Consider the following 12,040-nt stretch of genomic DNA (forward strand, 5'->3'; position numbering starts at 1 on the left):
GTCAAATCTTAAAATGAGAGTCAAATCCATGTAACTCGTGGCCTCGCTAGACCAAAACTATGATTAGATTCCTATTCGGGGTTCATTTGAATACTCAAAACTCAATTTGGATGATCATGGTTCTAAGTTTGCAAATTTCAAATTTTTCTTATTCAAATTCATATTTTGATATTAGATCTAGTGATAGGTTCATGTATATACAATAGATTTAGGTTAAAATCACTTACCCCAAGCTTGTAAATGAAAATCTAAGTGAAAACCCTCCAAAAGCGAGCTCCCATGTCTCCAAAATTATGAAAAATAAAGTAGAAAGTCACAAAAAATCGGACCCCTTATATGCTAGCTGAAGTCTAGTCTCAGTGCAACAGCCACCGGTCCACGGTGGCTAGGTGTTGCAGGTTTTCTTAGACTTCTGGCTTGCTAGTTTTAGTGACATATCCACCAATCCATTGTGGATTGGGCATTGATATCCGAATGTTTCGCAAAAAATTAAAAAATATTCTCTAAATGCACCCAACCCCCCCCCTCCCCTCCCCTCTTCTTGAGAATCATCCAAAACATCTCAACTAGTCCAAATTAAATCTTAATCAAATACCCTATATGAGCTTATTTAAAGGCTCAAAATACGAAAAAATAACACAACTCAAAATCAAGTTTCAACCAAACTTATGAATCTATAAGTTTTCAACTTTCATGCAATAATGTCGATTGCATCTGAGCCTTAGGGTCCTTATCCGAACATACGTGCAAGTTCAGTATTATCATACAAATCTATTGGGGCCTTTAGATTATGAATCTAAGCTCGTTTATCCATATTTTTGATTTTGATAACCTCTATGCACTTTTCTAGTTAATAAGTAGTCATATCAAGTACCACAACAAACAACACAAAGGTACTTTAAATTTTTGAACTTCTGAATTCAAGAGCCTGGATTCAATGATATTGTAAAGCATGCATAGGCAAAAGAAGTCAATGGTTCACCTTTGTGGCAGTTTCATTTAAAGCTCAAAAATACTTGCAAAAACTTAACCTGGCGGTCCAAAAAAAGGTTGGAAACATTTTTGATAATACAAAGTTACTGGAGGATAAACTAGTAGAAATGAAAAAGAAGTGCTTTCAAGAAAACTCTAAAATGAATAGGATGGCATACAATAATGTTAATGCACAACTAATACTGCACAACAAGAAGGAGAAGGCCTTTTGGAGGCAAAAATCAGGTCTGCACTGGTTTAAAGAGGGAGATGTCAACTCCAAATTCTTTCACTCAATGATAAACTCTAGAAGGAGAAGGTTGTATCTGAAGAAGATTAGATGGAGAGAAAATACATGGATAGAAGGAAACAAAGAAATAGCTACTGAAGCAATTCACTACTTTGAATCTCATTATTCACAAGAAGATACTCATGGAAATTCTGATATATTTTCATGCTTATATAATGTGATTAATGAAGAGGACAATGAATTTCTGGGTGCACCTCCTACTATAACAGAAGTTGAAGAAGTAGTTTTCTCATTCAGTGCAGATAGTGCACCTAGACCTGATGGTATCTCAGGAAGATTTTATCATCACTGATGGGATATCATCTCAATAGATTTATTTAACATGGTTTGTAACTTTTTTGCAGGTACACATTTGCTGAGATCACTAATACATATATGTTTAATATTGTTACATAAAGTAACCAATCCTTAGAAGTTTATAGAACTCAGGCTCATCAGTCTTGGCAATTTTAGTTGTAAAAATTATCTCAAAACTTCTAAATACCAGGCTTTCAAAGGTGGTGCATAAGATGGTATCTTCGCAGCAGGCTAGTTTTATGAAGGATAGGTCAATCATTGAAAACATTATGTTTACAAAGGAGATGACTCACAACATTAATCAGTTTAATGCAAATGGAAATGTTGTTATGAAACTAGATATGACAAAGGCATTTGACAGAGTAGACTGAAAGTAGCTATGTCAAATGTTGAGGCAGTTTGGTTTTTCAGAACTCTGGATAAACATGATTTGGAGGTTATTGACTAACAACTGGTATTCTATAAATATAAATGGTGGCAGGCATAGGTTTTTCAAATCTAGAAGAGGCATTAAATAGGGGGATATTTTATCTCCTTCACTATTTATTATTGGAGCAGAACTTTTGGCCTGGTTAATGGAGCAGCTAAAGGAGGAGAGTTTCATTCCATACTCAGTTGACAAGAATTGTCCCATTATCACACATTTAAGTTATGCGGATGATACTATTCTTTTTTTTAGGGGATCCCTTGTCCCTCATTTCTATGATGAATAAGTTATCGACTTATGAGAAGTGTTCAGGTCAACTAGTTAATAAGAGCAAATCTTGCTTCTTAGTTGCACCTAGCACATCTCAGTCTGTGATTGATGATATCCAACAAGTTACTGGTTTCATCCATTCTAAATTTTCTTTTTCATATCTAAGGTGTCCTATATATGTTGGAAGAAATAAAGTGGTATATTTTGGGGATCTTGTTGTCAAATTCTCCAAAAGGCTACAGGGCTAGCAAGGAAAAATGTTATCTTTTGGTGGCAGAGCAGTTTTAATTAAAGTTGTGCTGCTTTCTTTACCTCTCCATATTTTATCTATGACTCAGCTACCAAAAACTACCATTTTACAGACTGAAAGACTTAGGGGTCGTTTGGTAGGATGCATTAGATAAGCTAATGCATGCATTGGCTTTGTGTATTAATAATACATTGTTTGGTGGACATTTTGAATCTATGCATTAGTTATGCAAGCATTAGTTATACATCCTATTTGGTATTATCCAATACATAAATAATGCATAGAAAACAATGGTATTAGCAATTCAATGAGTTTTAATGCATGCATTAGCTTAGTTAAAGACAAAATTGTCCTTCAAAATTTATGCTTGATTAAAATATGTTAGTTAATATATTAATGCAATTTCAAAATAATCCAAATAGTGAGAAATAAAATTATATCCCTAGTAAATAAATAAATACTTAGCATATTTTCTTTTTTATAAATAAATATTTAATTTTATTTTACAATATAGGTAGACAAATAAAATAATTTTTTTAAACTTTTTCATATAAAAATATTTCTCAACATATGTTTCTTTTAAAAAGTTAGAGTGTAGAGTAGTTTTGAGGGTATTTTTGTAAACAAACAATTCTTTTAGAAATTGGGCAATACTTTAATACATCAAACCAAACAATGGATAAGAAATATGTCAGCATAACTAATACCAGCATAACTAATGCAAGCATAACTAGGATGTATAACTAATACCAGCATTACTAATACACCTTATTCAGCATTATTATTATGCACCCTACCAAACGACCCCTTATAGCTAATTTCTTTTGGAGTGAATTGGAGGGTAAAAGAATGTTCCACTGAATTTCCTGGTAAAAGCTTTGTTTTCCTACAGATGAAGGTGGTGCATGATTCAGATCTCTTCATAATATTGGGAATGCTTTAAGTGCTAAAGAATGGTGGAACTTTAGAACAAAGGATACATTGTGTAGATAGTTTTTAGAAGCAAAATACTGCCCAAGGTCTCATCCTATTTCCAAAAAATGGGTTGGAGGATGTCACACCTCCTTTTTTCGCACCCGCGGGGCGCTTAGGGAGTTTTCTCCAAATGAAGGACAGTCGAAACGGGATTTATTTCATTATTTCAGAGTCGCCACCTGGGAATTTTAAGGCGTCCCAAGTCACCGATTTTAATCCCTGAATCGAGGAGAATATGACTCTGTTTGTTATTCTGCGAACCAGAAATCCTGAGTAAGGAATTCTGTTAATCCGGAAGAAGGTGTTAGGCATTTCCGAATTCCGTGATTCTAGCACGGTCGCTCAACCGCTTTTATTCTTGGCTTAATTATCTTGATTTTACTAAATACGTTTTTATTGCATGATTTTACTACCGCTTTTACTTATTGTTTACAATTATATAAACGAATTACGCGTACGTATATTCGTATTATATACCTTTTATAATTACAGGGGATCGTGCCACGCATACGTGTACACAATAAAATTGACCATATTATATTTTTGTTAAAACTCATATGTTCAAAATTTAAAATAAAATTAAGAACATCGTCACCTTTGTATTTATACAATGAACTGCACATCTCGGGTTACATGAAATTATTTTGACATCCTCGGAGAAATCCTTTTTATTAAAATGTTCATTCGAAGTTGCGCGAACGCATAATTCGAATTGCTTTTAGAAATATAATCAGGTTACGAGAACGCATCCCTAATTACGCCAAATATTCTTAATGGTATTATGGATTTTCCAGGAATTGTTTATTATATCTACACATTTTATATGAAAATCCTGAGAAATTCACATTTAAGGGATGCCTTTAAATTCTTTTAAAAGGATTCACAATTTATTAAATATTGCTCGTCGATTATAATTTCCGAGTATAAATTATATTCATCCAAACTATTCAAATTCAAAGAAAAGAATAAAAATATGATTAATACTATTTTTAGCAAATACAATATATATATATACCAAAGAATGAATTGCATATGAAGCTAAAAAAAATGATTTATGAAGGGAAGAAGTATTTTTGAACAATTTTTCATTATTTTTATTTGGTGCAGATTCTATTTCTACTTACCATTGATATAAAATGTTGTCATTCATGCTTATACATAGCATCTCATTCTCATATGCTTGTTTTTAATCCAAAATTATAATTGCTTAGTTAATTTGTTTAAATAATCAAATTGATGAGAAAGGGGTTATTATTCGAATTGATTCAATAAAATTGCATCACATGCAACGTAGTTGTGCGCTTAAACATTTATAATATTCTAACATCGTAACGAGCTATATCAACTCACCTTACTCATATGATTATATATATACTTGTCATCATGCCATATATGAACATATAACTTATATCAATCTAAACAAAATCATATTTTTACAAGATATACTAATAATGTAACTTCTTGATACTTCCATTCTACTTTACATTTAGCTAAAGACATTATGGGATGTAATCAATGGCCCCTTTTTTATGCCATATTCCCTATTTTGATGATTCCAATACAACTTATACTGAATGAAAATTCGAAATGAATAACTTCGCTATAACATTTATACAAGCTTCAAAAGGGAATACTTAACTAATGGTTATCGTATCAAGCGCATTGTCATATTAGCCCATACGAAACAAAACAAAAGTTTGAATTACTGAATTTAAACAAGTGGAAGACAAAAATTATAATTCTCAAACTTCATCTATTCATCATGTTGGAGCTTTTCACCACATGATTTTAAAAGATAGGTACCTGGAAATGAAGGTAGAAGGAGTAAATTTCAGCAGTAGCAGCAGTAACAAAATCAGCAGAATATACCAATAACACAGCAAGTCTGAACAAGACCCGTTAACCCAGATGAACAGTGACAGAAACTTGAGAAAAATTTCAGATTTGAACCGAACAATATCTATAAAACAGACCCGGACAGATTCAAGAAAAATGTGTTTTGATTTTTCTTTCTTCTTCTACCTCTGTTTCAGATTGTGTGTGTGTGTGTGTTCTCTCTTCAGCTTAATTCTCTTTCTTTTTATCTCACTCTATGTGTATTCTTTTTCTTCAAAATCTGAATTTTCAAAATCAGTCCTCTAATCTCTCTTAAAATCTCTCCTCTCAAATCTCAGTCCTAAAATCTGATCTCTTAAAAATTCTCTGAAAAAAACTGATCTTGAGTCCCCTTTAATCTGTGAATCAGATCCTGTATTTATATAGGTTTGCCCTTTTTCTTTTAGTGCTGCTTGGACCCTTTTCTCATTTTAAAAAACCAGAAAGTTCCATTAAAATCTGCTTTTGAATACTTTAAATTCTATTAAGTGATCTTATCCTGATTTTCAGCAGCCCCATTATCCCTTGTTCCCCATTATTATCTTAAACTATAGCCATTAACATTCCACTTTCAACCCACTATTATTATAAGATTACCTTCACTGTTTTATCCCAGAAATGCCCCTGAAATCTTGATGTTATTACTGTTTTTATACGAAAAAATCAGAACAGATTCTACAATCTGTTCTCACAGCTATAACCAATCCTATGATTTGAGACAGTATATCATATTTCTAATAACTGACTGACAAGAATTGAATTTAAACAGGGGATTCTCAACTGAACACTGAACCTGAATAAAACACACTATCATTACACAGAACATGCAGGATTATTTCAACTGAAATTCAAAACTGAACTAAAAGCAAACAAATACAGGAGCATTGTCAATATACTGACAATGCCCTGGAACCAACTGGTTTAGAAATCAACATACACGCAGTATTCTTTTGACAGACTCATTGAAATATAATCGAGGATGATTTAACTGACGAGTATTAATCAAACTGATTATCTATAACAATTGTCCACAAACAATAGGTAAACAGATTGTTTCAATTAGCATTGTCACAAACGGGAATTCATAATGTAACTAATCGACGAATTTAATCGAGTCGATTACACACATTGTGAACAAACATAACCAATAGAAACAATTCATTTATTTCATCAAACATACGGGTATGAGACAAAATGACAGAATTAATCAAACAAAAAAATATGAAAAATTAATAGGTTATTGAAACAAACAATTATACATGTAGGAAACAAAAAGAAATAAGAAAATACCTCTGAACCTTCAAATTCAACCGGACTCAAACTCAACTTGGATTCGGATTTTTTGAAATCAAACAGACCTTAGTCGAAGTATTTTCAACTGAAAACACTTTGACTAAGGTCGATTAAACCTCAATCCTTCGTTTGAATTGAAAAAGATTCCAAGATTGGAAAATTTAGGGTTTCAGATTTGGATTTTAAATCCGAACATTTCTGGGCAGATTCGAAGGGAACCAAAGATGACACAAGGGTGAGGGAAGCCTAGGGGTGATTTGGTGTTAATTTGAAAGGGATCTGAGTGAGTTCATTTTTGATTCGAACCTTCAAAAGAAGATTCGAAGAGTTCTGAGGGGATTCGAACCATGCTACTAACAGATCCGTGATGAGGATAGATAGGGGATGCTATGGTGTTAATTAGGGGCTGTTTGGTTTAGATCTGAGTTTGGCTCGAATCTTCAAATGAAGATTTGAGAACCTTCAGGAGGATTCGAGCCAAGTGGCTAACATATTTGGATAGAGGATGTTCAGGGGGTTCTGGGGTGTTAAGGTGGTGACCGGCGGCGTTGTTGCCGCCGGGTTTCAAGCGGTGGGGAATGAGGGCGGATAGAGTTACGGGTTTGGTTCGGGGAAGACGATGAATAGTAAGGAAGGGGGTGCTTAGTTAGGGGGCTGGGGTAGGGGTTTGAACTTTATATAGGGGAAGGGTGAATTGATCTAAGCCGTTGGATCAAACAGAATAGATGGCCAGGATCATTTCATTAAACCAAACGATGTCGTTTGGTTTAATGCCAGGGTCGGGCTGAGTTTGGGCAATGGGTCGGGTAGAGGGTTTCGGGTAAGGGTAGGGTATCTCAGCCGTTGGATTGATTTAATCCAACGGTCCTTGATGAATCGTGACCAAACGTCGTCGTTTGGATTTGTTCCTGAGTTAGACCGGACCTGGGTTGTTTGGATTGGGCTGAGGGGGGTCAGTTTTGTTTGGGCCTGGATTTTAGTCCAGGTCCGATTTTTTATTTTTTCAATTTATTTTTTTATTTTCTAATTTTATTCTTAATCATTCCAATCTTAATTAAAATTATAAAAACAAAAATTACCCTTCCAAAGATATTAATTACCTTTTAACAATTATTTAACTCATAGGCAAAACATTAATCACACAGTGGAATATTTAAAATAGAACAAATGCATATTTTTGTGATTTTATTTCAATTATATTTTAAATGCATAATTAAATCCTAGATATACATGCAACATGTATTTTTTATTTTCGTTTAATTATAACAAAGTTAACATTTACGGACAAAACACAAACAATTAATAAATGCAACACAAATTCTAAAAATTTCACACTAAGCAAAAAATTGTTTTATATATTTTTTTTTTGAATTATTTTGGAGTAATTTTCGTGAGGCAAAAATCACATGCTCACAGCTGCCCCTCTTTGTGCGGAAACTCGAAGAGTTTTCGTGCAAAGATAAAGTGAGCGGATACGAGCGATTTTTGCCCGTTCAAATACTCCGTGGGAAGCATTTTTTTGAAAGATTTGACCGAACCTCTGCTTCAAAGGTTTCCTACATATCCTTGGCTATAAAGGAATCAGGTCAATGTAGTTCGGGAAGTTTAGGGTAGCTGGGACTACCGTGGGACTGTGATGTTACTGCTGTTTCGTGCTGCTTTTACTGCTTGCTGACCTCCTTATTACACCTTGCTTCAAAGGTAATACAAAAAGCTAAACTAGCCTATGGTACATGAACTATAAAATCTTATCTAGATCATGCCCTTGCGTTCTTTGTTGTCTTGATATCTTGGTGACTCTTGGGCATTTGGCTTAATCCGTATTCTTTTTCATTGTGTCCCGTATTTTCTTTATCTGTTTGGGACTCTTGTTGTTTCCTGCTGGGGACTTTGTTGGACTCCTCTGCTTTATTGACTCTAAGTGTGCTCCTTTCTCATATGAGCGGGCTTTTGATTTCAACACTTCAATTGTATTCCCTTGTTCTCCAGGTGGGCGCCTGACTTCTGCTGCTTTAATTGTATTCCCTTGTTCTCCAGGTGGGCGCCTGACTGCTTCTTTTCTTTGTCCTTATTCTCCAGGTGGACGCCTGACTTCTTCAATTCTTCATCCTCATTCTCCAGGTGGACGCCTGATTTCTTCTTAAATTCTTTATCCTCATTCTCCAGGTGGACGCCTGATTTCTTCAATTCTTCATCCTCATTCTCCAGGTGGACGCCTGATTTCTTCAATTCTTCATCCTCATTCTCCAGGTGGATGCCTGACTTCTTCTTTAATTCTTCATCCTCATTCTCCAGGTGGACGCCTGATTTCTTCAATTCTTTATCCTCATTCTCCAGGTGGGCGCCTGATTTCTTCTTAAATTCTTTATCCTTATTCTCCAGGTGGACACCTGACTTCTTCTTCAATTCTTCATCCTCATTCTCCAGGTGGAGGCCTGACTTCTTTAATTCTTCATCCTCATTCTCCAGGTAGACACCTGATTTCTTCAATTCTTCATCCTCATTCTCCAGGTGGACGCCTGACTTCTTCTTTAATTCTCCATCCTCATTCTCCAGGTGGACGCCTGATTTCTTCAATTCTTTATCCTCATTCTCCAGGTGGACGCCTGATTTCTTCTTAAATTCTTTATCCTTATTCTCCAGGTGGACGCCTGACTTCTTCTTCAATTCTTCATCCTCTTTCTCCAGGTGGACGCCTGACTTCTTTTTAAATTCTTTATCCTTATTCTCCAGGTGGACGCCTGACTTCTTCTTCAATTCTTCATCCTCATTCTCCAGGTGGACGCCTGACTTCTTTAATTCTCATCCTCATTCTCCAGGTGGACGCATGTCTTCTTTTTAATTCTTCATCCTCATTATCCAGGTGGACGCCTGATTTCTTCTTTAATTCTTCATCCTCATTTTCCAGGTGGACGCCTGACTTATTTCATTCTCATCCTCATTCTCCAGGTGGACGCCTGACTTCTTTTTAATTCTTCATCCTCATTCTCCAGGTGGACGCCTGACTTCTTTAATTCTCATCCTCATTCTCCAGGTGGACGCCTGATTTCTTCTTAAATTCTTTATCCTTATTCTCCAGGTGGACGCCTGACTTCTTCTTCAATTCTTCATCCTCATTCTCCAGGTGGACGCCTGACTTCTTTTTAAATTCTTTATCCTTATTCTCCAGGTGGACGCCTGACTTCTTCTTCAATTCTTCATCCTCATTCTCCAGGTGGATGCCTGACTTCTTTAATTCTCATCCTCATTCTCCAGGTGGACGCCTGACTTCTTTTTAATTCTTTATCCTCATTCTCCAGGTGGACGCCTGACTACTTTAATTATCATCCTCATTCTCCAGGTGGACGCCTGACCACTTTTTAATTATTCATCCTCATTATCTAGGTAGACGCCTGATTTCTTCTTTAATTCTTCATCCTCATTTTCCAGGTGGATGCCTGACTTCTTTAATTCTCATCCTCATTCTCCAGGTGGACGCCTGACTATTTTTTAATTCTTCTTTTCATTTAATCAGGTTTTTTCCTGACACAAATGTTGCTTTTGCCCCTGTTTTCAAATCAAAGAAAACTTTGTTAGTTTTAAAACAGGATGGTTAACTGGGTATTTTCGCCGACGGTGGGGCTTCTCTGTCTTGTTTTGTTGCCTTGAAATGGTTGAAAAGACTGTTTGTCCTTGTAATTGATCCTTAACTATAGGATTCCCCTCTGTATGTTTTTCTTCAAACCCTTTTAACCGTAATCATATGTTCTCCTGACATTGTTGATCCACTTTTGATTCCACTTTTCTTGCACCCATATCTTATTATTTTTATCTCCCGCCTTTCATGGTCGTATTTTGCATCATGTAATCTTGAATCTTGGTAGTATGCCTTGACATTCCTTCTTATTTGTTTGGAATAAAACTTATCTCAAAGCTTTAGAAAAGTAAGATTATTAGTGACGAAATACGCTGATTTCGACAATTATAGAATGAAAAGAAAAATCCAAATTTGGATGAATATTGGAGAAGGAATAAAAACTTATCTGATTGGAGTTACTGGCGCCAATGATCATGGTATGCATTTCGGATTAATCAACTCAGTCTTTTAATCAATCTCCTTTTAATTGTCTCATTTTTGTTTTCCCCAAAATTTCCATAACCCAACTTCATTTTTCATTTTACAGACCTGTTTGACTTGCAATATCTCAAAGAGTTTTTACCGACAAACCTTCCTCGTTTGTTCATTCCTTACTTCCTTTTCGCCTTATGGTGCATGCGAAGGTTTTCACCAATAAGACTCTCTCATTTTACTTTCCCTCAACTTATGTCATCTTATGGTGCCCGTGTGGGTTTTCACCTATAAGACTCTCTCATTTTTACTTTCTTTTCTTGCTTGTACCAGAGTGTTATGAACAATCTTCATTTGCTTGACTCAGCATTTTTCTAAGATTGATCGAAAGGTCTTTTTGGTATGTGGTTGGAAATGGAAAGGTATCAAAAGCTAAACAGTTTTGGTATGTGTTTAAAATTACAACTCTTGGAATCTTTTTCTTATTTCCAATACAATTCTTGCCCCAGTTTCTTGATTGGGGTCGCTTGATGTTTCTTTTTGTGCACATTATGTATATTGTGCACCCTATGACCGAGCCGTGAGGCGCCTACGTATCCTTCTTTGAGGAATCAGGTCGAACGTAGTTCACTAAATAATAGTGATTTTTTTTTATTAATATTATTTGATTTTCATTGATTCCAAGAGAGGGTAGGAAAGAAACAAATATGGCTCAAAAGGGAAAGCAAAGGGTATAGTGTTTGGATAGCAGAATAAATTGCCTTTGTCATTCCAATCTTCGAAATAATGCTAAATACAAACATTCAAAAAATTATGCATAATATCTCTTTACCGCATCAGAATTGATCGACATGTCTATGCATTTGCCTTCAATATCTGTTAAGCATACTGCACCATTCGATAATACTCTGGTCACAATGAATGGTCCTTGCCAATTCGGGGCAAATTTTCCCTTTGCCTCAACCTGATGTGGAAGAATACGTTTCAGCACATGCTGACCCACTTCAAACTTCCGTGGACGCACCTTTTTGTTGTATGCTCTTTCTATTCTTCTTTGATATAATTGACCATGACATACTGCGGCCAATCGTTTTTCATCAATCAAGTTTAACTGTTCCAGACGGGTTTTGACCCATTCATCATCATCAATCTTTGCTTCGGCGATGATCCGAAGGGAAGGAATCTCAACTTCTGCAGGAATTACTGCTTCAGTGCCATATACCAACAAATAAGGAGTTGCTCCTACTGAAGTGCGAACAGTAGTGCGGTATCCCAATAATGCAAATGGTAATTTTTCATGCCATTGTCTTGAACCTTCTACCA

The 12,040-nt window shown here is 35.4% G+C and overlaps 1 protein-coding gene across 1 annotated transcript; it reads left to right on the plus strand.

The window, feature by feature from the left end:
• Nucleotides 1-1,142: 1,142 nt before the first annotated feature.
• On the plus strand, nt 1,143-1,950 carry LOC138869289 (uncharacterized). The gene is made up of 3 exons (XM_070146896.1): nt 1,143-1,545; nt 1,627-1,669; nt 1,770-1,950. The coding sequence occupies exons 1-3, from the start codon at nt 1,143-1,145 to the stop codon at nt 1,948-1,950; spliced, it is 627 nt and encodes a 208-aa protein (XP_070002997.1).
• Nucleotides 1,951-12,040: the final 10,090 nt, after the last annotated feature.

The sequence above is a fragment of the Nicotiana sylvestris genome, chromosome 5, assembly GCF_000393655.2.
Source record: "Nicotiana sylvestris chromosome 5, ASM39365v2, whole genome shotgun sequence".
Lineage (NCBI taxonomy): Eukaryota > Viridiplantae > Streptophyta > Magnoliopsida > Solanales > Solanaceae > Nicotiana > Nicotiana sylvestris.

What these genes read in the sequence shown, in the direction of transcription:
- LOC138869289 (XM_070146896.1), top strand. Translation starts at nt 1,143, where the DNA reads ATGGCATACAATAATGTTAATGCACAACTAATACTGCACAACAAGAAG. An exon ending in TAGTGCACCTAGACCTGATG is followed by an intron (nt 1,546 to 1,626) that starts GTATCTCAGGAA and finishes ACTTTTTTGCAG; the next exon opens with GTACACATTTGCTGAGATCA. An exon ending in ATACATATATGTTTAATATT is followed by an intron (nt 1,670 to 1,769) that starts GTTACATAAAGT and finishes TCTAAATACCAG; the next exon opens with GCTTTCAAAGGTGGTGCATA.